The sequence below is a fragment of the Meles meles genome, chromosome 2 (genome assembly GCF_922984935.1).
Source record: "Meles meles chromosome 2, mMelMel3.1 paternal haplotype, whole genome shotgun sequence".
In the NCBI taxonomy this organism is placed as follows: domain Eukaryota; kingdom Metazoa; phylum Chordata; class Mammalia; order Carnivora; family Mustelidae; genus Meles; species Meles meles.
In genome coordinates, this window is record NC_060067.1 from 148,882,323 (window position 1) to 148,909,948 (window position 27,626).

Genomic DNA, 27,626 nt, shown 5'->3' on the forward strand with positions numbered 1-27,626 from the left:
GAGGGAGAAGCAGACTTCCCGCCAGTCATGGAGCCCAATGAGGGACTGATCCCAGGACCTTGAGATTAGGACCTGAGCCAATGATAGACGTTTTATTAACTAAGCCACTCAGGCGCCCCTCAGTTTTTTGTTTTTTGTTTTTTGGTTTTTTTTTCTTAATCATCTCAGTCTTGTGAATAATAACAAAGAAGCGTTAATTAAAATAAGACTTGGAGTCCTGTAAAATCTAGAGTCAGGGTTAATATTACTATTTACCTAACAATGGTATTCCCAGTCGTTTGTGCAATGTTTTGCATGCAGTAGTACTTAAGTAGTTGGTGAATGAATGAATGAATCAAAAGACCTTCATCAATCTAGTTTCAGTCAGTGAACAGAATTCACCTCATATGGGTCAAATAAAGAACCTCTAATGAAGGGCCTACCTACAGAGGTACGGATAAGGTTATGGGGAATAAATGAGGACTGTTGAGACATCTAGAGACTAGCTGTGTTGGGAGGCATTACCACCGCTCGGCCTGAAGGAACAAGGGGTGGAAATAGTACATCCCAAATCCACTGAGGTCTGAGTTGTGCTCAGAACTTATATTCATGGAAGGACAGAAATATAGCCAAGGCATCAAAGCAGGAAAAGAAGAGAGAAGAAATAGCCTTAGCCTCCTGCCCCTCCCCCACTCTTTTCCTCTCATGAGTACCCTCTGTTGACTGGACCCAACTGTATCAAGCCAGCCAGGGAACTTCGGTGATACAGTCACCTGGGGTCGATTCCTGGAGCACAGAACAGGGCAGAGGAAGGAGGAGAACTGAGAGAAACGAAGGTGGAAAAACCAATCCGCAGGGCTGAACCACCCACCAATAGTGTCCATTTCTGCCTATCTGTGTAAGTGTTTATTTTCATTTTTTATTTTTTTTTAAATTTTTGGTTACTTTTAGAAATTACTTTGTTCTCTTTAGTAACGTAACGATGCATATCGCCATGGGAGCTCACATTCTTTCAGGCGACTGAAAGCAGCATTTCCTGGGGAGAGAAGCAGGGCATCTGGGCTTAACTCCTTCCCTATTAGATAAAAGCTGGGAGTCTCTTGGCCTCTAAGGCATGAAACATGGCCCATCTGTTCCTTAGGCTTCTGCCTGATTGATATAGAGAGATCATTAAGGGCTGAAGTAGAATACTAGTCATTGAATTAAAATATCTATAGCTCCAAGTGAAAGTGGGCTAATAACATGGTTTGGAGCAATTTCTTTCCTGAGCCATGCCTCAGCTTCCCCAGCCATAGGAATGTTTTAAAAAGTTAATGTGAAAATGAATTAGGGAACCCTTGCTGGTCCAGTATGTTCTCCCCCGACTCCATATGTAACTATGTTGACACTCAGACAGAAATATTGCTGAACAAACTACTTATATTATGCAAAGACACAACAAAGCTTCTCATGGACACCCTACAAAGAAGCAAACTCTCCAAGGACTTGGAATATGTTAAAAAAAAAAAAAAAAAAAGTCAGCAACCTAACCTTCTCTAAAACAACAAACGACCTGGCACAAATGAAGCTTGAACTTCCTGGGGTGCAAATTTCTAAAGGCATGACCTGTGGAAATTAAGTAATTCCCGCCATGCCTGTTTTCTGTTTTTCAGGACATCCAACAAGAATTAGATGGCAGCCAGTCCTCTGTGCTCTTTGAGAACCAGACAGATGCCAAAGGGAGTCTTGGTCTCTGAAGCTTTTACAAACAGAATGTCCACAGAGCAGCTCGTCTCTCAGAGTGTAACTCCACACTAATTTGCTAATCCATTCACCAGCATCTGTTTACTGAAAGGACACTTGCTGAACCAGTTGTGCTCAGATCCCCGGACAAGCCTGTAAATTGTCCTTTATCCATTCTGTTCCTTCCTGTCGTTTTGAGCGGTTTGTAGGTATCGTTTTTTGTTATTGTTGTTGTTGTTGTCTGTCCCGAACATTTCACAAAGCTCCATTTTCCCCATTGTCCCTCAGGTATGTAATCGTGACTGCAACGTGGGAGAAGGATGAGGTTCCAGGAGCAGCTGCTGTTAAAAGCGCCCATCCTTCCAGCGCAAAAATGACCCCACTGACCTGCTGTCAGGGCTCAGGGTTGGGTGACTCATCGTTTCTGCTTTAAGAGTAATAGATTTGAACGGATACATTGACATTCTTCCAAGGTACCTATGAACTCCACTGAAAGACTTCTGTAAGACAATTGGCCGAGGCTAATGTACCGCTGGCTAACACTGGAATGGGATCAAAAGTTGGACTTCATAAACACTCTTTTCACGAAGGTATAGACATTGTATTTTGAAATGTCTGCAGAGTTTCTGCTCGGAAGATATAGCATCTCCTTTCTCCTGCCCTTTTTTTTTTTTTAATGGTTTCCAGTTTTTAATCAATAGTATCTATATTCTCAGGACTCCTGGGTGCCTTGGTCAGGTTAAGCCTCTGACTTCGACTCAGGTTATGATCTCAAGGTCCTGGGATTGAGCCCTGAGTCTGACTCCCTGCTCAGTGGGGACTGGGCTTGTCCGTTTGTTCCTAGCGCCACTTGTGCGTGCACACTCTCTCCCTCTCTCTCAGATAAATAAATAAAATCTTTAATAAAATAAATAAAATAAAATTTTTAAAAATAATATCCATATTCTCAACAGAGTTTATTTCTATGGTTTGGGAAATATTTTGGCCAATTTTAAGAGTTTATTTCTAGCCCCCAGAGTTACTCTTTGTTCACATTTGAGAGACCCTTCCAGAAACTAGTTCAATAGTATCAAACCAATGCTGAATTTACCGTGTACAATATTTAAATTCCCTAATTTTTTATGTTGTCCTATCAAATGCTTCTAAGCCCTGGCTTGCAAAATTGGTTGGTTTAAATCCATCAGGATGCATCAATATGCTTTCACATTACCTTATGTTTGAGCTCTAGTTTTCTGAAATATCAAACAGTCACTAGTCAGAGCCCAGCTAGCAGCATCATCCAATAATTCAGTCCTTCCAGTTCCTTATATGTGAAATACCAGGGACAACCTGTATGATCTGCTAGGCACCTTTTGGTCATAAAATTCTGTGATTTTAATTTGAAGCTCTAATTTTCCCTCCTTATTAAAAATATTAGAATATGTGGGTAAATGATGGAAGAGAGGGAAACTATTAGCTAACTCCCTGACATTATCATGTGCCGTTGTATACAAAAGGACTTTTAATCCAATAAAAAAGGCATAGCCAGCCTTTTTTCAGTCACAGAAAAGATGCATTTGGAGTTCAAGGCAACTTGGCCTTACCTTCTGTGAGGTATCAAACCACATGAAATCTAGCCAAAAAATGGGCGGAGGCAGACCAGCATGACTACGGATGGAAGAGATAGGAATCATGGAGGCAAGAGCATACAAGGGAAACTCACTGGAAGCTTTTTGATTGGCTTCTGCTCCCATTTTATTTGCTGGTCACCAAAAATTATGATACTTGGTGGGCTATAGTTTTGCTTTTTGTTATTCTGATGGCATTATGCCACATTATGTCAAAAGTTGCTTGGCACGTGGGTTGGGTAAACAACCTTGCCAAGATGTCTGAGTGGGTGCCCCACAGTGGGTAAAGGCGATGGGGAATGGAACAGACAAAGGGAAAGATAGACATTGTAAAGAAACTGAATCAGAACTGATCATGGCCAGAGAGAGGGGCTGGGAGAAAAGCCACAGTGCACGAGGGGACTTGCAAGGAGACAGCAGTATGATTTGAGGCAGGTCAGAAGGTGACTGGGTCAGGCAACAAAGAAGTACATTAAGCAACCAGACAAATCAGTTGGAAAAATGCATGAAAGTGGGGAGCAGCTGCTTAGGGGAGTTTTCATTCGTGTAGGGGAAAAAAAAAAAAAAAAAAAAAAGGACCCAGAGGAGCTAAATTGATAGGGAAGCTAAGAATCCTGGCACATAAGGTTTTAGAGACAAGAGATTTAGTCCCAACTGGGGTTCAAGTTTGGAATGAATAAGGATGGCCTGAGTGACCCAGTCATTAGAGCTGGCAGGATGGACCAGGTGAGGGAAACATAGATCCCAGGGATCAGGAATTTACCTACTCTAAATATGACTTATATTCTGAGACGGTGCAGAGTTACCAAAAACAATTTGGTAAGATATTTAAGGGAAAGATCCTAAGTGCATGAATTTGGACGAAAGGCACCCAAAAATGCTCAGAAGTGTTTCCTGTGCCAGGTTCTCTGTCAGGTCATATGATTTTGAAAGCATGGTTTATCCAAATTGTGACAAAATTTGCTGATCCCAGCCAGGCCCTGACCTCCTAAGAACACAAGTACAGATTACAGCAAATGCCTCTCTCTGTGTAAATGATGGCTGGTCATCATCACCAGACACTGATTTACAACACGTGAGGTCCAGGCCAGGAGAGACGCCAGACCCATTTCTCTGCCTTGGGACAAGCACTAATTATTTAAAATGTCAAATGTGGAGCACTTTGGGGGTAAAGAGTGTCCTGAGGCAGAGAGCTCAGGGCCTGGGAAAGAGAGAGAGAGAGAGAAAGACCCTTAGTGGTTTCACTTTCCTAAAGGGCCTGGGGCCAAAAGAAGCTCAGACCCTGTGTTCAGAATAGTCAGCTTCTCCACATGGCTGGACATATTCCAGTAGGACTTGCTGAACACCTAATTCTCCTCTGCGATGGTTGATGTTATGTGTCAACTGGATTGGGCCAAGGGATGCCCAGAGAGCTGGTAAAACATTATTTCTGGGTATGTCTGCGACAGTTTTTCCAAAAGAGATTACCATTTGGGTCATTAGATCAGCTTCACAAATAAGGGTGGACATTAACTAATTGTTAAAGGCCCCTGAATAGAACAATGTTGGAGGAAGGGCAAATTCCCTTTCTCTGATTGAGCTGGGACATCCATTTTCTCCCGTGCTCACACATGGGTTCTTGTGGTTCTCAGCCCTTTGGGACTTGGACTGAATCGCACCACTGGCTTTCCTGGTTTTCATCTTGCAAATAGCAGATCATGGGACTTCTTGGCCTCCACAACCATACGAACTGATTCCTATAATAAATCTCTCCTTTTCTATACTTATATATATATCCTATGGATTCTGTTATTCTGGAAAATCCTGTCTGATACAGCCTCTCTGTGTTTCCTAAGGGATCTCATCAGAAGAACCAGTCCTGGGGCACAGGAAACCTACTCTCAACTCCTGAAGCTAAGTGTGTTTCACTTTATGAAAAGTTGAAACATATTTGCAATTGGATCCCCAGAGCTCTGGGGAACACCCAGAGAAGTTTTTTAACTGCATCTTTAATTTTTAATTTTTTATTAACATATAATGTATTATTAGCCCCAGAGGTACAGGTCTGTGAATCGTCAGGTTTACAGGATTCATAGCACTCACCATAGCACATACCTTCCCCAATGTCCATAACCCAGCCACCCTATCTCTACCCCCTCTCACCCCCCAGCAACCCTCAGTTTGTTTTGTGAGATGAAGAGTCTCTTATGGTTTGTCTCCCTCCCAACCTCATCTTTTAAACTGCATCTTAATTAAGTTCTAGGGCAGATTCTCAAACCCTTTGGAATCAGGACTCCTTTATACTCTTAAAAGTTATAGAGGGTTCCAGAGAAGTTTTGTGTACATGGGTTATGTCTGTTGATGTTCTCTATATCATGAATCACAACTGCAGAATTTAGAAAATATTTACTTATTAATTCACATACAATAAAAATAAACTCAATTTAAGAGAACACATATTTATGAAAAATAACTATTTTTCAGAGCACCTGGGTGGCTTAGTCGCTAAGCATCTGCCTTCGGCTCAGGTCATGATCCTGGTGTCCTGAGATATAGCCCCATATTGGGCTCCCTGCTCAGATGGAGCCTGCTTTTCCCTCTCCAGCTCCTCTGGACTTGTGTCCTCTCTCTCGCTATCCCTCTCTGTCATAAAAAAATAAAATCTTAAAATTAAAAAACTATATTTTTCAAAACAAAATTTCAGTGAGAAGAGTAGCCTTGTTTTATATTTCTGATATCGCTATTGTGTCCGGCTTAGTAAAAGAGAGCTGGATTCTTACACCTGCTTCCACATTCACATTGTTGTGATATGTTGCTCTGGTTAAAGACGCACATGAAGAAAAGTAGGCTTCATACAAATATGTAGTAGGAGGAAGGGAGGAGTATTTTAATAACCTTTCCAGATCATCGTGGATATTCTTCTTTGATGCCACACCAAAACTTGATGAGTGGCAATTTCTTAAAAATCACTTATGGTGCTGAATCTGAAACCGTATCAATGAACTTTTTATACTCTTAGACTAAAATCCATTGGTCTATCTTGTACATTGAATGGATCCTTCACCATGAATTTGTAACATCACGCACTGGTCATTTGGAAAAATATTGGTTCACTGAGTTATGCTGTTCCTCCAAAATGTTGACACAATATATAAAAGTCGTATTCATTAACATCACCATGGATCTCGTCAGAGAAGCCTGTATTAGGAAGCTGTGAAACTGGCAGTGATGGATACAAGTTATCTAAAATTCTAATTTTCCCTTATAAGTGCAAATACTATCATTGCCAAAAAACACCATGCATTGTTTTCCTTGAAGTTACGGGATTACTTTATTCAATTTTTGGAGAAATATCCAACATCTGCATAACTGCAGTTTGTCTATCAATCGTTCTTTCAAGTACAAATAGTATTCCATGAAAAACACAGCCATATCAAACAATCTCGCCACCGATTTTCCTTGCGACAACTGCTGTATGTCTGCATGCACCAGAAGTACTTTCTATGCGCCAACCGTTTTGTCACAAAGGATATTTAAAAGTCTCATACTCAAGGGTTGAGATTCGATAAAATTAGTAAATTTTATTGCTTCATCAAGGAGACTTTAAAATGAATCTTCCTTTTTTGTCCCCTCTAAGTGCATGGTGGTGGACGATGACTACTCATACATTTTGGAGCCATTGCCTTGATTCAAGCGGCTAAAGGTACCAGCATTTCAGCATTTTATTCCCATTGCTTTTGCATCGTCAGTAGAAATATGAATACAGATAAAAGGGCAAATAACATCTTAGTATTATTAGAAAAATACTCAAGGACCCCTCGAGAGACCACACACCTTTCTAGGGGAAGTGCTCCCTCTGTCTACCTTCTCTAGCAATACTTGGGCTAGGATAGAATGCACTCCTGTGAGAGACAGCGTTTATAAAACATTTTCTTAAAATGCCCAGTTCTGAGAATATCTATTCTAATCTCATACCTGAGAGGTGATGTAGATGGGGGTGGAGAGAGTACTATAATTATTAAGATAAAATATTCTTTTTTAAAAAATTATCTATTTATTTGACAGAGAGAGAGCATGAGCAGGGAGGAGGAACAGAGGGAGAGGGAGAAGCAGGCTCCCCACAGAGCAGAGAGCCCGATGTGGGGCTCGATCCCAGAACCCTGGGATCATGACCTGAGCTGAAGGCAGACGCTTAACCGACCGATTCACCCAGGCGCCCCAAAGAAATATTCTTTTAGAAGCTTGGACTGTGGGCTGAAACAAATGGACTATCCCAAGGTAATGACTATGGACAAGAATAATCTGAGTTAAAAGTTCATGACTATGTGCATCCAAAAGGCATGCATTCCCAAAATCATTTATTCATTTGATTTGGAAACCTAGCATAGCAAGTTCTAGCTATCTATCTCCCTAGTATTGTAGATTGGTCAAACGTTAAAATTAGTTTTCTCTGAACATATAGCCATTGAGGGGGAAATGCCAGTGCCCTTGAAGAGTGCTTTGTAGCAGACAGATACCAAGCTGAGAGTTAAACGAAACTGTTCTGTCCTTATTTCCATTTTCTGTTGTTGTGCACTACTTCAGATAATTTTTGGAAAGTGGTAGAGGTATGAATAAATTCATTAAAAATGCTTTTGGCCGTTGATAGAATACCTGTATAATTAAAAGTTGACAGCATTTGCCCGCATGCCTTTAAAAAGTCACAGGAAATGTACTCTACTTTGAGGAAAGGCCTGAAGTATGTTTTCGACTATAGTGTACTAAGCATTGTAAAGAGTCATGGCGATTCAGGAAAACAGAGGTGGTGAGTCCTTGCAGAGTAACTGTTCTTTAAATCCTAGCCAAAGGTTCGGAGCGTGCAGTGGTAGAGTGTTGTGACCATTCTGATTACCCTGTGTTAGGTTTAAAGATCCTGCATACTCAGGGCAATGAGTCTACTTGGAATGCATGGGCTCTGACTTACCATTCATATATTAATTTCAAGTCCAAAGCTACTGACAATAGTCAAAGTCATGGTAAGTTGAGTTTGATCTGAGTTGGACAATCGTTCCATCTCAAATTATAACTCAGGGAAACTCAGATGACCAGTTTTCTTAAGCCGACACTCAGGGAAGAATTGGTTTAAGAATGATGCTCCATTTTAAAGTTGACTGCTCCTGGTTTTGGTTTTAGATTGCATTCAAGCAGGTGTTTCAAAACCCGCTTCGGATAGCATTACTTGTCACACGGGGAAGCTGAATCTTTCCAGGAGTTGGCACAGAGGGTTTCATCCTGATATTTCATTATCAATGAGAAACATCTTATGGGAGATCCAACACTCTTTAAGCGTCTCTAATAAAAGGACACAATATACGGTCTTATTGTTATTTTTAAGAGGGTTGTAGGGATTTATCCACCACGGCTGTTGTTAACACCACTCAAGTTGTGAGAATCAGGCTAGAACCTCCAAGAGGCATTAGCTATCTGTGTAAGCTTACAGAGTGTCATTTTAACGTTCTGTATCTCCACCATGCCTCCACCTTCTTTGATGAAAAAGTCTATTTTAAAAATGGTAAGAAAATATTTAACATAATAAGATGATGAGTCAGAGTTTTTAAAAAGCTAAAAAGGGAAGATGTAGTTAAATAATTCACCTTTTTATTTTTTAGCTACATCTGACTCATGACATATAATGTATTCTGCTAAGTTCAAAGTTTCCTCTTACAAAGAGAGTTTTATGAAACAACTCTTCTTCAGACCATTTTTACTTCAATTATAGTAGCAGGTTTTGGAGTTTAAATCATTAACAACCTCTGAGTGAACTTTTATCCAAATGACTGCAAGTCACAAAGGGAACAGTCCTCTTTCACCAAGTACCTTTTGTGCTAGAGTGAGATCCATCCTTTTCTATTTTTCCCCTTTATGTCTCTCTTTGAAGAAAGATGTGTGATTTGTAAAGTAATGAAAGTATGTATCAGTTGATGAAAACTGCTATATTTGGGTTCATAATGCAAACTAGAATTGCTTCAGGGTAAGCTTCACATACCTGCACTACTGCAGCAAAAAAAGTAAATTTCAGAAGTCAAGATCTCTCTGTGAACTGTGGGAGTATCACGTAGCAGTGAAATCAACCATGGGGGTGACCGAATCTTATTTTTCCCCCCTTCCTCAAGGGGATCTAATTTTCATTTCGGCAGCATGTTTCAGTTTTAACTCCACTGAACACTCCCAAACTGGGCACTTACTCCATCAACCTCGTTATCGATTTCGCCATATGCTGCTATCTTTTAATTTTTTTAAAAATTATTTTTATTGGAATGTTTTTGGAAGACTGGAAAACCGTAACCTCCACAAACGTAAGGTGATGGGGTGAGAGAGTAATTCTTGCAGTGAAAAAGCCTGAAGAATTTTATGCAGAACAAAATATAGTTTAATAAACAAAAGAAAGTTAAGAGAAAAATCTATTTTCTTAAAAAAAAAAAAAAAAAAACCAGCAAGAGTAATGAACTAATCGCTGTTTAGAGAGTGGGGAAAACTTTTTTCCCCCTAGATTTGGCGAATAGCGGGATAAATTCGAAGAACTCCATCCCACCCCCGCATGCGCGCCCCCCATTCTTTCCAGACCGAGCGGTTGCAAATCCCAGGCTGAGTCCGCCCTGGGAGCCTTAGGGCACCTTCCTCTTTGCTCTGCGAGTGTGTGTGTGTGTGTGTGTGTGTGTGTGTGTGTGTGTGTGTGTCTCGCTCTCGCTCTTTCCCTCAGTCTGTGCCTCTGTGTATGTGTGAGTGTGTGTGTGACAGAGAGAGAGAGAGAGAGCGCGAGAGGAGAGAGCGAGCGAGAAAGAGAGAGAGCGAGAGAGCGAGCTGTGAGCTGTGCCGCCGCCGCCGCTGCCCTTTGATCCCGACATTAGTGTTAGGGGCTCGGAGACACGGAGCGCGGCCATAGACACCGCCGCACCGGCACTCATTTATTTATACCTCCCATCACACACGCGAGCATAGGACACACACACACTCACACCTATTAGATCCGTTTCCATTGAAGAATATTACGCTCGGGGACAAGCCAGGTGCACGACCAAAAATTAAAAAAAAAAAAAAAAGGAAAAAAAGAAAGGAAAGAAAAGAAGAGAACCCCTCATCTGGCTCCAGGAAACAAGCTTCAACCCATTGCACACACCGGAGAGAAGGGGTTTCCCCCTGCCCGCCCGCCCGCCCCCCAACTACCTCCCCGCTCCTGCCAGTGTCTGCCTCTCTGCCCCCACGGGGGTTTATTTGATCTCACATTAACCAAGGAGGAGAATGTGAGAAAAGGGGGAAAATGCCCAGGAGGAAGCAGGAGCAGCCCAAGCGCCTTCCCTCACGTAAGTCATCCCTTCTCCACCTCCTCTCGTGCCATTTTCTCGCCCTCCCTCTCCTCTTTCCCCTCCGCAGCCTCCTCCGTTGTTTTCTGCATTAGTTTAGGGTTACAGAGGTGAAACCGACAAAGACACAGCCCGGGTTACTCCTCGTTTAGGTCTATGCTGAGGCAGCCATGTTGGTGATGATCAGCCCCGTGCCCTTTCTATTCTCTCTCTTTTTCTTTCTTTCTCTCACCCCCCCTCTTTTTTTCCTTGAGATCGGGCTTTTTTCCCTTTTCCCTCCCCCTCCCCTCCTCACTCCGGGTTGCTGGGGGGAGGGGGCAAGAGACGCGAGAAGGGGAGTAGTGTGGATGCCGGTTTTTTTCTTTTTAATCGGGGAGTCGGAGGGGGGAGGTGGGAGAGGTTGGAATCTTTAAAAAAAAATTCCTTGTGGATCCCGGTGCCTGAGGGTGCGGGGGTCGGGGCGTGCGGAGGGCTGGGGGCCGTGACATGGCGTTTGGGGGTGTCGGGGCGAGGGCGCGCGGCCACCCGCCGGGTACGGGATCCAGGGAGAGGTCCGTCTCCGGCTAAAGGTTGCGCCGGGGTTGGTCGGCCCCGGAGCCGCCGGCGGCAGCGGCGGCGGCGGCGGCAGGAGCAGGAGGAGGCGGAGGTGGAGGAGGCGGCGGCGGAGGAGGGGAGTCGGGGGCGGGCGAGGCGGGAGCGGCTGGGGAGGGTGTGGGGGCACCGCACACAAACACACCGGTGCACACGCGCCGCCGGGCGGCTGCTCCCGCGGCGCCTGGGCGAGGGGGCGCGCCGGGGCGCGGGGGGCGCGGGGCGGCCGGGCGGGGGGTGAGGCCGGGCAGCGGCGGGCGGATGTGGGGTGCGGGAGCTGCGCCGAGGCGGAGGCAGGAGGCAGGGCGGCTCGCGGCGCGCGAGGTCCCTGCAGAGCCGAGGGGAGGGAGGAGCAGGGCTCCTGGCCGCAATAAAATGCGGGGTCAGTCGGAGCAGACGGAGCCGGCGAGACTCGGGCTCTCAGACCCCCTCCCCGGCGAGCCTGAGCAGAGTCCAGGACTAAAGTGCATCACAACCCTCCCCGGCTTGCAGCCACACACACCAACTGGAGACACACACCCGCCGGCACGGCCCGGTCCCCTTCCCCTCCTCCACCCGCGCCCCCGGTCCCTCTCCGCCCTCCCTCCGGCTTTTCTTTGCTAGACTCTTAACTTTTCCCCCACTCCCTCTCCAGCTCCCGCCCCCCCCACCCCAATCTTTCTCCGCTTTGAGTGTTCCGAGATGCTGCTAAAGCTAAAAGTGAAGGAGAAAGAAGCAACTAAAAATATCCCCCGGGGCCGCCCGGCTCCTTGAATGCACGGAGGAGGGGGCAGGGGAGAAGGCGTGGGGCGGGGTGACGGGGAGGAGGGGACGCCGGAGGCGCCGGAGGGAGGGGTCGGGGGAGACCGAGGGTCAATTTCTCCTCTCTCCCCCCGCACTGCTCCCCGCTCTCGGCGGTCTGCCTCTGCTTGGAGCCCGAGCCTGCAAAACCCGGGCTGGGGGCGGGAGTGGAGCCGGAGCGCCTACCCGCCTGGGTGTCAGGCCGACGTGGTCGGTCACCTGAAGTTCACGGAGGGTGGGGGAAGGGTTAAGGTTATGGTGTCTCGGGCTCGGGTTGTGTGTGAGCCTGTGCGTTTCCGCTGCAGACAGGCAGGGCGATCGATCTCCCCCTCGCGAAATATCCGCGGCGGTGCCTGCCCGGGGGACGGACAAGGGGCGCGGGTGGCTCGGGCCAAGCGCCCCCGCGGCTCTGTGTCACCCGGGCCGCGGCCGAAGTGGTGAGCAAGGGCACTTGCTCCGCAAACATTCCTCTTTCTTTCCCCTTCCCGGTACGCAGGAGTCGACGCACAGGGCTTGGGTTGTGCTTTTTTCCCCTTCCTTTAAAAAAAAAAAAAAAATGCCCCTGTGCAGTCCTTTCTTCGCCTGCCCGCTAGAGGTTCTGAGGATAATATCACATATGTAATATATATGCACATAAAATCACTCGCAGGCGGCTGCGTGTGTAGGGAAATTTTGTGCGAGGAAAGAGAAGGCGGTGGAGTCGGGGAGGGCGAGTTGGGAGGCTCCGCGCTGCGATTCACAGAAAACTCGCAGCAGTTGGTGGAAGAAGTGTGTGCGTGCACATGGCCGGCCGGCCAGTTCCCAGCTCTTTTCGGGGGCGTGTGGCGGGGGAGGGAGAGGAGGCAGGAATCCTGGGGGGGTCGGGGGAGGCTTGCCCTGCTCGGACAAAATGGGCTTCAGTGTTCTCTGCGAACTTGCCCTTAGATGGCAACTTTGGGAGCTGATGAGCTTGTGTGCGAAAACCAGGGCGGTGAGGTTATTTGGTCATTTTCCTTTCTTCTCTTCTCCCCCTGCTTAAAAAAAAATGTTGGCGGGGTTAGAGGGAGGGTAGGAGCGGAGAAGGGATTTATCTGTTTTCGGCTCTGACGGAGATGGAACGCCTTCCCTCCCGTTGTGTGTAGCGCATTCGGGCAGCTGCGGGCTGCCCTGCTGGTGACCTTGACCCTGACCTCGTGCGACTACCCTCTCAGTCTGAGAGGAAATTCAGGCTCCATTTTAGCTCGTATGCTCGGTGGGCCTCTCCTGCTTGCTGGTGCCTGGCGATTAAGTTATATTTCAGGAGTGGGCTCTCCCACCCTGTTCTCTAATTGAATACTGTTATCCACTCACTTAAAAATAATAAATAAATAAACTCCTTCCAGTCGCATAAAGCCACTTTTACCGAAGTAAGAAGCAATTACCTTTTGGAAACACAAATGTCCCTCCGGTTTTTAAAGGGAAGCCTAATTTGCAAAGCTTTTCCACTTACCTTTGCATTGAATTGATTTTTGTGGATGTGTGCTGCCTGTTCGAAGCATGGTTTTACACATGTTTTGTAAGCAATTTGCATTTGGACTAAGAGCAATTTCTGGGCAAATGTGTGTTTTGCAATTCAGACACAGTAACCCAAGGCTTCCTAAGTGCTGAGTGAGTCTTAAAGAAACTTGCAGTGGTGGGGAGAGGTAATAAATATTGACTTTGGTAAAATTAGTGTAAATCAGTATTTAATGTAGAATATCCCTGTAGTCTAATGCTAAATTCTTTATTTGTTTACTTATATGTGGGGGAGGGTTTTTTTTTTCCCTTAACCTGGAGAACCTTTCTGTATAAAGTTAAAATAAAGTAACTCTGGGGATTACTGTTGCCCTGATAGGTCATCTCAGGGTTTTAAGAAGTTATACAGCATTAGATTTTAAACTTGACCCTAATAAAAGAAAGGAGAGAGGTGTGTAATTTGGGGGGTGGGGAGGAGAGGAAGAGGTTGGAGGGGGAAGGAGATGGGGAAACTAGCTTTTGGAACCAAAGAACCCTTCTGAGTAAACACAAAAGTGGCTAATAGCCACTATTGATAGAGCTTTGAGAATTTAGAGAAACTGTAAACACATTTAAAATTAGAAGTAGAATACAAATTAGATTACAGAAGAGAAACTTGTGAAACTGAACCTATTGAAACTTCAGAGTGCTTTCTACTTTCCCATAGCACCCCCCCCCCCCCCCGCTTCTGCCCCCTTCCCATGAACCGTGGCTACTAATAGACTCTGTGTGTGGAACCTAATTTTTCTGTTATAAAATATAATACTAGCCAGGCACAGTGTGGATGGACAAAGTCCTCCCACTCGGCAGCACAGGCACCAGGGAACCTGGAAGTTCCACCCTCGAGTAGATTAGTCCTGGAAATCCAGACGAGCACTTGGTATTATCTGATACCGAGTCTGGGGTGCGCCTCAGCCCCTGGCACGGAGTCCCAGCAATTCCCCAGGCTGGGCTTCAGTCTGCTAAGGTTTCCTAGCTCCTTCTGTTCCCGGAGACACCCATGGGACTGTTCAGAACCGAATTAGCTTTGGGGATGGGCGAGCCTTTAACCTGACACTACTAACCTAAGCATTAGATTTCTGATTTAAAATTCTACCTAGTCATTTCCTCCTGGGCCTCTGAAGTCGGGGGGGGGGGGGGGGGGGGGGGGGTGGGGGGGGTGGGGGTGGTGTGGTGTGTGTGTTATATAGGCCTCATACATATGCAGAAAAGAAAATGGCCTGTCCTATAGAGCTGCGTGGTGATTCCACTTACCAAAGGAAGTTTTGTGCTAGTTTTTGGAGGAGACCACCAACAAAGGATGTTAAACCTAAACTGTTTTTTTGAGAAGTAGCTTTAAAAAAATCATAACTCCAAGTAAAGCCTTTACTTCTTGCCCTAAAGCAATATTATCATTTGGGAATTTAAATACGATTCTGCTGCTGCTGATGGCTTTTTTCTAAAAGTTCTTTCCATCAGCAGGGTCCAATTCCACGTTCAGAAAAATGTCTTAGGGATCCTCTGAACTATACCATGAGCTTATCTGTAGCAGAATCCCAAACTGCATAGCTGAAATATGTTTGTCAGTCTAAGAAAGAGGAAGAGGGGGAAAGTGATACTGTGTCTGTTTGCCAGGCCTTGAGGTGGGGGAGCGGGGAGGGGGGCGCTCAGCATTGTGGACATTGTTACATTTGGGATCACTGACTGAGGAGGGAAAGGGTCAGGAAGGGCTTTCCCCTGTGTTTGTTACATCTGTAAAGCCTTTTACCAGTGGTGCCATCAGGACTTTTAAAATTTCCTCATTAGCTGCAACTTACCCTTGAACATGTATGAGTTCAGATCCTATTATATTTATCATTGGAAATCTGCCTGATGCCTATTCCCAAGGGGGAGCACAAGGAAAAGTGAATACAACAGTTGTTTTGCTATTCTAGTATTTTCATTGTTGACTCAGTTGTGGGTCAAGACCAGAACAGGTTACTGTGTTCTTCATTAACAAAACTTTAAAAACCGTTTCTTGCTTTCTAGTAAATGTGGGAAGCAAAATGACAGGAAAGCAACAGGAGCCCTTATTTTTCCAAAAATTCATATTTGTCCATGTCTTTATATAATCTGTTGGCAGAGAAAGGGTCGAAGGTTTAACTCTTTCCCTTACTTACGCTTACTAATTTTTTCAGTGACGAGGCACTTCCTCCTGACTATGACGGGAACCACAGGGAAAAATTTTGAGTTGGAGGCAATAAAATATTTCTCTGCTCCTGTCAGACAGAGCTAGTGATCCTGAAGCACCACATAGCAGGCTGGGTTGATACTGGGCAATAACGTTCATCTGTTCTCCTAAAAGAAATCCGTGTATTCCTAATGTGGTAAGTAGGGTACACTGAACTTTCCTGTTAAAATAAGGGCGATAGTTCAAAATCACATTCCTTCTAATGCTTCAGAATAGTTTCTAATAAAAAAATTGATTTTTAATTTATCTATGGGCCACCATCTCGCTCTGGGGATGACACAGCTGGTGTGAGCTGACCAGTCTCCGGCACAAAGTGTTAATAAATCTTGCTGGAGAAGGGTAAATTGGACAGCTTTCAGCCTGTGTGAGGGCCGACTGTGCTGCTGAGTTTTTAGAGCCTTTGAATGGCCTCTATTAGGAGAGGTCTGAGGGAGGTGTGGAAAATCTCTGTCTTGTGAGGCTTATAAAATTAGATGGTTAAAGGCTGTGGAAACACCCAAGGGATGGTGCTGTGTTGGTGGAGGAACCAGACAGGCTTCTCTTGGGGTCAAAAGGTGCCTTAAAATACAGGGAGTCCTATTAATGTCAGGATGGTCCTGTAGGGAAGATTGGGTTTGAAATGTGTGCTGCCTGGCTGGGTTGGTAAACCACTTTATTTAGTGATCCCAGTTGTTGGGGTTCTGATTGTCTGGATGAATCTGTCTGACAAAACAGAAAAACTCACCCAGGATCACTCACCCTGGTCACCTGCCCGCCAAGTGGCGTCTTTGGATGCACTGGTGACAAGGCGTGATGGAAACGGGGGAGCCCACAGTGTCACTGTGTGAAGTTCCATTGGTTCCTGGGACCGATCAGCAGCGCTGTCTGTGAGAGCCGAAGGGCGGCAGGGACCTGCCTGACAGAAGGTTCCGGTATCCTGTCACTTTTCTTGTGTGAAGTTGTCTTGTCCCTGCTCCGTCCTTTTTTAAGTACCTGTTGGAGCACTAGGACAGGAGGACCGAAACACAAACACAACAGGCTGGAACTGATCTCTCCATTCTGAGTGATATTAGTCATTTTCTATAATTTAATCAAGCCGATCACAGAACAAGATAATGATGGTATGACCTACAAAAGAGGACGTTTGGGGGCGTTAAAGGCTTTCTAGCATAAGGTTTTACAAGACCATGGGCTTTGTGGCAAAGGAATAGATTCTGAGTTTTCTCTTATTGCAAAGAATTCCAGACCGGGCCTTGTTCTGTTGAGACATATGGGTCCTTGCCCCCTCCCCCCAATCAGACCTTATTACTCCTGTATTTTGGCTTAGTTAAAGTCCTCGAGAATCACATTTTAGAGATAGAGGTTATAAATGAAGATGCTGCGTCCTGTGTCTAATGTATTCTTTTCTGTTCCCTACTTTGCTAGGTGTAGCTCGGTAATTCATACCATCTAGAGCCAAGTGTACAAAATACTTTATGGTCCATGGTCGCTGAAATGCCTTCTGTCATATTTTATAAGAAACTAATGTGCAAAGTACAGACCTTAGAAAGAGCTAAGAGTACTCGATGGGCTGAAATTACTAGCTGCTTTCCCTCTTCTGTGTGGGAGCAAGTTTTGTACTTCTATCTTCTGTCTGTAGATTACATTTTTATGATATTGACGGTGTATGACTAGGTGCTGAAGCAAGGGCCTCTCAGATGACTCTTATCATTCCCCCCAGGACCCACCGTTGGGTTAGAATTGCTGTAGTTACAAGGTAGTTTCATAAAATAAAATCAGACTTTGGCTTGATACTGATCTTTAGTTGCATGGGTGCATATTGCTGTTTATTTTATAAAAGTCAGCTTCACTGCCATGTACACACACACACACACACACACACACACACACACACTCTCTCTCTCTCTCACAGGGAGGCTGCACTGTAGCTAATTCTGTAAAAAGTACAGTGATACACGCCTACGGTCTGAGATCAGCATGTGGCCTTTAGCAACTCTGCTTTTCACAGACTGACCTAGGGTTATATTAAATGCAGCAGATTCTGTGTGCCTAAAAAGGATATTGTTTCCAGCCGTCCCTTCCCTTCTTATTAAAAAACAACCTCCACCACTGAAGTTCTCCTGTCTCGAGGGTTCTTAAATGACCAAGGCTGAGGTGCTCATGGCTTCCGATATTGAGAAAAGTCCGACTTCAGCCAGGTGCTGTCTGTCAGCAGGGAAGAAATGCATGGGCCTTCTCTGAAGCTTGAGCCTGAAAAAGCAGACCCTAAAATAATCTCTCTCTCTTGTCATTTCTGCCTGGGTCAGACAAGTGGCTGGACCCCATTAGCAGTGCGGTGTGCAGGGGGAGAGAGGAGGATCCCAGGCTGAGTTGTTCTGAGTGCTCTGAAGAAGTTCGCCTTCAGAGGGGACCGGAGGAGGCCAGGGGAAGATGACCGTTCACATGATTAATCAGCAGCATTCTGCTTGTCTGAGCCTTGGAGACAGGCTACCATTCTTGTGAAGGGCGATAGATTTCTCTAGAGGTACATAGCACTATCTTCAGTTGTCTGGTAGTGTGTTTTTGAAAAGCTTTTGTTGTTCATAATGAGAGGGAGAAAATAACACGTGATTTTGCCCTCTTTTCACTGTGTCTACTGTATATGGTACGACTTCAGTGAAAACAGATAACACACATGCTTTTTAAGTTCACAGTGGATAAGTGTGTGGAGTCTGGCATCAGGCTGTTCGGAACCCAGTCCTGGCACTCACTTGCTGTGTGACCTTGGGAAAATGACTGAACTTCCCCGTCTTTGGTTTCTTCATCTCTCAGTGGTGTAATAGTTCCTCTACCATAGGGTTAGTGTGAAGCTTGGTTGATAAATGTCAGTATCGCTATTGATAAGTATCAATAATAGATACACTCATAAGACCTTGCCTAATTAGTGCCAGCTGCATAGGAAGAGCTGAAGAAATATTAGCTCTTATTATGTATATGAAATAAATTTCCATCTGCTTAGATCATAATTAGACTACAGGCATTTCTGACCCAGGATGTTTTGGTGATTCCTGTATGTAAACATTTTTTTCCTATATCTCTCATTAGAACGATGAGTAACAATATGATACGGTAAAATTCTTTTATAAGGCTGTTAAATTAGGGCTTGACTAATACTCATTTCATAGGCCAACAGTATTACACTAGACTTTTACTATAGGAACATGTTCTGTGTTTGTGATTGGACCTGAATTATGTCTAAACTGTGTAATAATCGTATGAATTATGACCGGGTCTTACTGTAAAGTGAGGACAATAAATCCACGCTCACAGACTTCTAGTGAGATTCAAATGAGAGAATAGGTATTTAATAAATGTTTATTTATTCATTTATTCAACAGTCAGTCCACTGATTAACATTACCCAGGGGAAATTTATATTGGTTTTTCCATGTGTTGTTTAGGTACTAGTTTAAATTTTGTACGAAAGAAGGAAAGTCAGGGTCTGCTGTTTCTAATTGCAGAGAACCAGTCCAAGAGAACACATTAAATTAATTTTAAATGAAGGATTCAGGGGTGTGTGTTTGTGTGTTTGTGTGTGTGCCTCTGGGTGTGTTGTGTTGTGTGTCTGAGATAGATCATATCAGGGTTACAAGCTAGTGGCCTACTGATGTGTTTTGCCCTCCACAGTATGTTTAAAAACTTGAGGCCGCATTTGCAAATGGGCAGCTTCACATAAAAATCCAAATTTCTAGCTTCTTTTAAAAACTTGGACGAGCCAACAGCACGGGGCCCACCTCCCCACATGGCAGCAATCTGCTGTCGTCGGTGGCGGCTGTCTCCCTTTCCCGGGCATGTGCTCGTCAGTCTGCCACAGTTCCTACCACTCTGCTGCCACGTCCCCGTCTGCATACACACCTGCCCCCCTCCCTCATGTATATTACCTCCTGGCCCCCACAGGCATTTGGATTAGAAACTGTTTTACATTGTCCAACATTCTGTGAGCTTTTAATTCATCGTTGAGGCTAAGGTTCTGTAAACCTCATTCTATGGCAGTATTAAGAAGCAGTAGAGGGTGGGGATTAAGATCCTGGTACCAGATGCATGAGACCCGTCCTGGCTGCAGCACGTTTTAGCCGTGACCTTGGCAAGGGACTGCAGCCGTCTGCCTGTTTTCACATCCGTGCAGTGGGGGAACATTGTAAGGCTTAACGGGAACTGAGTTCATACATGTTGATATGTAGGCTCACGTCTGGCACATAGTATATGCAGGATATAGGAGGTGTAAATTCATTTCAACTAAGGATCTCAGTAGGATTGCTCCAACTGCCGTGTAATCAATCAAAGACAACTATTGCTGCCTGTAAGTTTCTGATCACCATTCCGCAGCACAGTGATTCTCAACCCTGGCTGCGCCTTAGAATCTCTTGGGAGGTTAAAAAAAAGAAGACACCTGCCTCTCTCCACTGCCCCCAGCAATTTAAATTTGATGGCTCGAAATGGATCCTGAGCATTGACATTCTTAAAAAGCTGCCCAAATTACTTGAATGGATAGCCAGTGTTGAGGACCCCTGAACTTACCAGAAATTCCACTCTGGGCTGATGCCATTTCCGCCAAAAATAAATACATGTCATGTTGAGTCTGGATAGCTTATCAACAATAATTTGACTTTTAAAACCCTGGAAATAACTCATTGACTCCCACTTCTCCAAGTTGAAACCAGAGGTCAGGGAGACACCTGCCCTAGGGAGGAGGCATGGACTTCCGTCTTCTCTCTCACCCTCTCCCACCATGATCACCAGGGTTTCTCACCCGCTTTGTGACTTTGGGCAAGCCAGTGAACCTCTCTGTGCTTCGTAGCACCATCTTGTAAAATGGATAATAGATGACCCACACATTCTGTGTATGTTATATTGTTCACAAAGCATTTTCACTGATCTCATCTGCCTGTAGGCAGGCAGGAAGGACTCCTTTTCCCACCGCTTGGACGGAAGTAGAAACTGAGCCATGGAGAGGAAGAAGCTGGCTGGAGGTCACCGGTGTCAGCACTGGGAAGGGCTGGACCATCAGCGGGTCTCCTGAGGCCTGCCGCGTCTCTGAGGACTTTGAAACCTTCTTGGGGCCCCGCACCTGGAGGACATGCCTTTGCCACCTGCACTCCTTTCAGAGACCCTCCGGTATAGGAGGGACCCTTAGGTGCTGATGGAGTGTGTTGCTATGTGATTCCTGAGAACTTGTGCCACCAATAATATACTTCTTTCCTCAAAGATTTACTTTGACCTCAGACTCAGCTGAGGGTAAGAGAATTAGACACACACAGTGACGCTCTCTGGGGTCTGTATCACGCGCTCCATATGGAGAACACTGCTTTCGTCTAATGGCCTAGAATTATAGTTGTCTTCTAATCTGTGCTTGTTTGGCCCCACTTGTTAACCCAACAGTCCTCTCCAGAGCATGAAACACAGCTGTATTTGGAAGGAAACAAAGTGTGGGACACCCTCTGCTTCAGGAAATGTTCCTGAAATGTGCTACATGATTTTTCCCTTCTAGGGGAAAGCCAACCTCGACTAGTCACGTACTGGGTTTTAATCTGACCTTAAGAAAGAGGGGAACCAAAGTATAGTGAGCTGCGTTGTGACGTCACTAGGAAGAGAGAAATGTCACAATCTAGAAGTGTGGTTTGGATTGGCTGGACCATGAGATCATATTTAGAGGTGTCAGTGGCTACTCAATGGCTACTTGCTGATAGGTGAGAAAATATATACCCCCCAAAAAGAGAAGAAGAAGAAGTACAAGTATTTTAAATATGCTTAAGTGTGCTCTGTGAGACCAGACCATAGAAATCACAGATACAAATTCTTTCATTTATTTTTAAAAGTCTGTATTGGCTCTTAATGGCAAACATAGTGCATGTTTAGTATAAATAATGAAAACTATGTAGAAATGTTTAAAGTAAAACGTGAAAGCCCCCTTTCCCAGCTTCCATCCTCAGACATAACCACATTCGTAGACAACAAGCAGAGAGATAACAAGCAACATTTAAAATTCAGCCTTCATTCAGAAAAATGGATGCATTTCAGCAGAGTTGGCTGAGTTAATGCAAGTACTGAATTCAGAACAAGGGTGGCAATGCTGGTCTTGTAAACTGATTAGATCACATCTGTACGATGAATGCCAGATTGCGTGCCCTGATTTAAAGGGGGAAATTGATAAACTGCTCACCAGAAGGGAGGCAACTAGAAGCGAGGCTCCTGAAATCATCATCAGAGGAATTAATGATTGTGACAATTGAGAGTTCTGAGTTTGAAGCTAAAAGTGAAGAGACAGTCATGCCTGGTAACTACATTCAAATATATGAGGTTCTGTCGAGTGATAAAGGGAGTAAATGTACTCTAAATCGTCATTTCTCCTAAATTTGTAGTTTGTGTCCGATAACTCGTACTTGATTGATTGATTGATTGATTCATTCATTCATTCAGTAGTAACTGAGGGTTACTCTACCAGGGACTAGGATCAGTGGAGTTGAATAGAGCATGGTCCTTACTTGCGAGGGGCTCGAGCCAAGGAGGCAGAGAAAGAGATGGAAAGAAATAATTAAAATTTGGCTTCAAAGGTATTTTCATAGATTTCTGAAATGCTGAGCAGAAAACAGGGTCTAGGACCAAGAGGATAGAAGTTATAGGGAAGATAACTGATTTTTTTTAAGATAAAGAACTATTGAATAAACACAACTGGGGAAAAATTGAAACAGACGTTCTTGTGTTTAAAAAGAAGCTGGTTCTGCCACCAGGCAGGGTGATTTCCTAAGGACTTCAGGTGAAGAGGGTTGGGATGGGAGGAGACATGTTGAACTCTGAAATCATTTAACATTGTGAAAAATAATTCTATAAAGCAGATGCTGCTTTGCTTGGTTTCTGTCACAGAGTCGAGATCTGTTCCTACAACAGAGGAAAACATCTCTGGGTATACTGAACTGAAAGCCTTTTCAAAGAATAAGGGTATATGTCAACATGCGCAGTGTCGTCCTAGCGCCGCAAGGACATGATCCACTGAGAGTTGTGGTCCCTACTGGGTGCTCCTTCGTTAAGAAAAAGTTTTGAGCATTTACCTGCCTGGTAGAAATTGTAGAGAAGGCAGTCCCTGCTGACAGTTCTTTCAAATGTTGACACAAAACAATCAGAGGATAAGCACAAATCAATATGCTAAGAAGTGCACGACGATATAATATGCATTAGATGTGAAATGTTCGAGGAAACTGGGAGTGAGAGTGATGGGGAAAAGATTCCTGGAGAGAAGCGATACTTCAAACGTCCTCGAGGAAGGGATGCATTTAGATCTTGAGAAGAGAGAACATTCCAAGCAGAAGAAATGGTATTAGCCAAAAGAGGTTGAAATAAGCCAAAAGTATGTGGGAGACACTAAGAGAAGAAACTTAGCTGAATCAGAAGGGTTATATTGGCGGTGGAAGGATAGGAGGTAGGAAAAATGTAGTAGGAGCTGGTCCAGATGATAAGGGATTACGATTACTAAATTTTGTACTTTGGATACAATACAAAATCAACTGCAAAATGTTGTAGTTTCTTTTTGTGGTAACAAAGGAGATGGAGAGTTATGGCCTGAAGGGTGGAGTGGTGGGGGTCGGGGGGGGGGGAGTCTTTTTAAGTAGGAAGGGCTGTTGAAAAATCAAAATAGATGAATGGTCCAGATGCCACCTTGAAGGTGTCTCTGGAGGAGACCAGCCAGAGATGGGCTTCTGGGGCCAGTGCTCAGGGGTGCAGACCTCCAGGGCTGCCCTGTGCCTCTTGCTCCTTCCTCACCTCTTTGGTTTTTCTTGGCAAGCAGAGCTCTAATGCATGCCTCCCTTTGAAGGTCATAAAGTAGGTGCTATTTCCAAAAGATAACACAGCTAACATTTATACACAGGTAATGAAGCGTAATGGTAAAAGGGACATTGTAAACCGACTGCCCAATCTAACACATTTCAATACTATCAGACTTCTAAGGTGCTCTTCTCCTGGTGCCTGTTCCCATTATCCTAAATCTTCTGATTGTCGTTCCCCTCGCTTTACCCTATTTGGGTTAGCTTGTCTTTGGGATTTGTAAAATTGGTAGCCCACGGCACGCATTCTGCACCTTGGTTTTTCACTCCACCGTTATCTTGGTGAGTTTTAGCCACACTGGTGCTCGTAGCTGGTGTCTCTGTCCCTGCTCTCGGGTGGGACACTGATGAAACACACCACAATGGACGTATGGTTCCTGTCTCCTTCTTGCTGTGAGGAACAGTGCTGCTGTGCACGTGACCATGCAAATCACTTTGTCTTGAGGAACTGTCAAGTTCAAGGTGTAGGATATGGGTCTTCCAAAATTTTAATCCATGCTTGCAAGCTTGAATTTTATCAGTGGCTACCAATACTGTCCATCTTTTCTTAAAGTGTCAGCCTTACTTTGTTCGTTTCCAAGAGTGAGTGTGTCAGATCCCCAAATTTGAGTGACCCTAGTTGAGCCATTGTTCTTTCATTAAAAGTGATGTTCTCTGAAAAGAGTGGCTGGTTCAGCTCCCGACTGAATCCCAGGTTTACTTTTCCTTGCAATAGCCATCACACTTCAGGAGAAGCGCTTCATGGACACATTTCATTACAGTCTAAAAAGCTGTTTACTCAGGGTCAGCCTTTATTTATTTTTTTTAAACAAAATTTTTAAAAAGATTTTATTTATTTGCTTGACAGAGACAGAGAGAACACAAGTAGGTGGAGCAGCAGGCAGAGGGCGAGAGAGAAGGAGGCTCCCTGTTGAGCAGAGAGCCGGATGAGGGTCCTGGGACGCTTAACCAACTGAGCCACGCAGGCACCCTGGGGGTCAGTCTTTAATAAAATTAATAGTTTTATCGCTGCCTCATCAAATGGACAGGTTTGCTTACTTTGGGGAGGGGGTGTGCGTGTGTTTTACTGAGTTTGTGGCAGTGAGGAACACAGTGATGCTAGGATGGTTTGGTGCCACTGCCTTGATTCAAGCTAAGGTGCCAGCATTTTACCCGTCGTTGCTTTTGTATCATTATAGCAAATGTCGATAGAGTGAAAATGGCAAATAACATCTTAGAATTATTATGAAAACAGTTCTGGTCTTGAGGACACTTCAGAGGGCCTCAGAGACCAGTAGGGATCTGCAGACCACACTTCCAGAACCAGTATCTAAGCTGTCTCCATAGGAATGGAAATGCAAGTCTTGATGTTTGTCTTTCTTCAGCTTTAGTTGGTAATGTTGTCATGCAGAACCCAAAAGACAGAGAGCCCAGAAGACAGGGAACCCTTTGCTCACACGTCTTCTCAGCGTCTATAGGATTTCTTTGAAGTCTCTTGTTCTGTCTGCAAATGGGAATGAAAATATGTATTTTGCTGTAGAGTAGATCTATTTGTTCTGAAATAAAAGTAATGTTTTAAATAAACTTAGCTGTTAGTATTTTTCTTCCTCACACAGGCGTATATCTTACATCACTGATCTGTGAAGATGCTTGACGCTTACCCTGTGACTTCCTGGTGTCCCTGTTAGGGAAGGAGAGCACTCCACTGGGTGCCGCAGGCTAGGGTGCCTTACCGTGGAGAGTGCCTGGCTGCCTACGACAGATGGCCATGGGTTTGGGGCCTGGGCGACTGGGAGTATTTCTGGGCTTCTCGTGTTCTCTCTCCCTGGGCTGCTGCCCTCACCAACCATTAACCCGCTCACCCAAGATACAGAGAGCTGAGTGGGATCCTCGGTGCCGTGCTCTGCCTTTCCCCCTGCATCAAGCCCATCACCAAGACTGCTCACTCTCCTGTTGGTGTATTTCTGGAATTCTTCATGCCCGCTCCATGCCACTGCTGTAGTTTACACTCCTATTTTCTCCTGTAAGGATTCATATTCTTTTTTATTAAATTTTTAAATTTTTATTTTTTTAATTTTTTAGTTTTTAAATTTTCTTTTTGCCTCAGTGTCCTGTCCCCTTCCCTGTCCACTGGCCTCTATGTAGCCCTGTGTTCACACTGCTACCACAGTGGGCTTTCTGAAACACTCATGCATGTATTGAGGATTTTTGAGACATCACCTCAAAGGGTAAAGCTTGCTCTTCTTAGCAGAGTATAGAAGGTGCTTCATGATCTGAGCCTCCTGGTTTTTGTTTTTTGTGTTTTTTTTTTGGCCCTGCCACATACCCTTTGTTTCTTTCGTACCGAATTCTCTAGTTTATAGACCTCCATGTTTGTATTTCCTTATTTTGGAATTCTTTTTCTCTGTTTCTGGGACGTCTTCAACCCGTCAGATTTGCACGATTACTGTCTGCTTATCCATTAGCACTCAGTTTAAAGGGAAGCCTTTCCTGCTTCCCCTACTCCCCAACTATCGTCCCATCTACCAGGCAGAATTAGGCAGCCCCTCCACTGGCTCCCATCGGTTCCTCATAATACCTCCCACGCCACACTGTAGCTCCTTCGTCCTCTGTGTCCTGATTGACCGTGACCTTTCTAAGGGCATGGACTCTTCCTTATTCATTTTTTGTACATTCTTGCCTATAACAGTACCCGGTATATAGTAGGTGGTCAAATACTGTTGAATAAATGAATGAAGGAAGGACATTAAGAATGGTCACAGGATCAAAGAAATAGGCCGAGTCCCATAAACATTGTTGGATGAATGAATGAGTTGAACAAATGAAGTTCAGAGTGGGTCCAGAGTCAAAGGGTTTTAGGGGTAGAAGGGACTTTGGAGAATATCTCCTGTTGTCATTGTCTCTCAGAAATGAGAGCATGATTTGCCTAAACTGTCGAGCTGGGCCGGGCGGCGGGAGGTGATGAGCCGTGCCACAGACATTCACATGGATGTGGCCTAGAGATGCCTCAGGAAAGTCATGTGCTTCCGGAGGAGACGTGCCGAGGAGAGCAGAGGCCATGGCCTGCACCACAGGGGGATACCACAGTCGAAGTGCAGAGAGAACTTTGTGGTTGGAAGTCTGTGGCACATTCCAGACTGTAGAGTCTCCCCTCAGCTATTGGCTGGTGCTCGCTCTCTGTCCTCAAACTGTGCCAAGACTGTAAGATTTTCCTGATGACTGGGCATATTCTACATCTGGATTCCATGGTCAGAACAACCAGAAGTTTCCTGTCCTCTTTGGTTGAGGTGATTATGATATAGAGCTGGGGAGCAATATCAACAATTTTGAGGTAAGCCCTACCATTTAAAATCGAATGTTCTCTCATCTGAAATTTCTACGTGGCTGGGAGGGAGGGCAAGGGGACACTATTATTCACCTCGTGCCAACTCGTGCCAGGTGCTTTACTTACCTAATTCTGATTTACTTTTGCAATAACCCCATGAAGTAATAGGTATTAGTATCCTATTCTATAAAGGAGAGAATATGCCCGTGGATGGATGTCAGGTGGGTCTGTTAGGAAGCAGAGTGGGAGTGTCTGGTGTCCAAGCTTGTGCCTTTTCTGTCTTGTCACGTTGCTTCAGCTTCTAGAAAAAAAAATTTTTTTAATTTTCTTTCTTTATTTGACAGAGAGAGAGAGAGAGATCACAAGTAGGCAGAGAGACAGGCAGAGAGAGGGGGAAGCAGGCTCCCCGCTGAGCAGAGAGCCCGATGCAGGGCTCCATCCCAGGACCTTGAGATCATGACCTGAGCTGAAGGCAGAGGCTTAACCCACTGAGCCGCCCAGGTGCCCCTAGGAATGTTTTCCTCTGCAAAACCTATCGTGGTCTTATTTTATTCATGTGATGAATTCTTGAAGTTGCATTTATTTTATGTACTTAAAAGGAAGAGAGTCTGTAGTTTGCTAGTTTAATGTTGTCTCTGCTTTGCAGTTTACAAATGCTTTGCCATCTCTGCAGGACCATGAGGTACGGGAGAGGGAATAGGTGTTATTATCCCACTTTACAGATGAGGGATGCAATGATGGGAGGCAGAACGTTCTGCATCTGTCTGGT

General features: G+C 44.8%; 1 protein-coding gene across 9 annotated transcripts in view; it reads left to right on the forward strand.

Moving 5' to 3' along the window:
• The first annotated feature begins 10,134 nt into the window (after positions 1-10,134).
• ZNF827 (zinc finger protein 827) overlaps positions 10,135-27,626 on the forward strand; it is a 169,554-nt gene continuing 152,062 nt past the window's right edge. For all 9 annotated transcript variants that reach the window (XM_045994052.1, XM_045994081.1, XM_045994062.1 and 6 more), the window contains exon 1: positions 10,135-10,627. In XM_045994052.1, the coding sequence (XP_045850008.1) occupies positions 10,585-10,627 (43 nt within the window). In that variant the 5' untranslated portion in view covers positions 10,135-10,584. The remainder of the gene's footprint in view (positions 10,628-27,626) is intronic.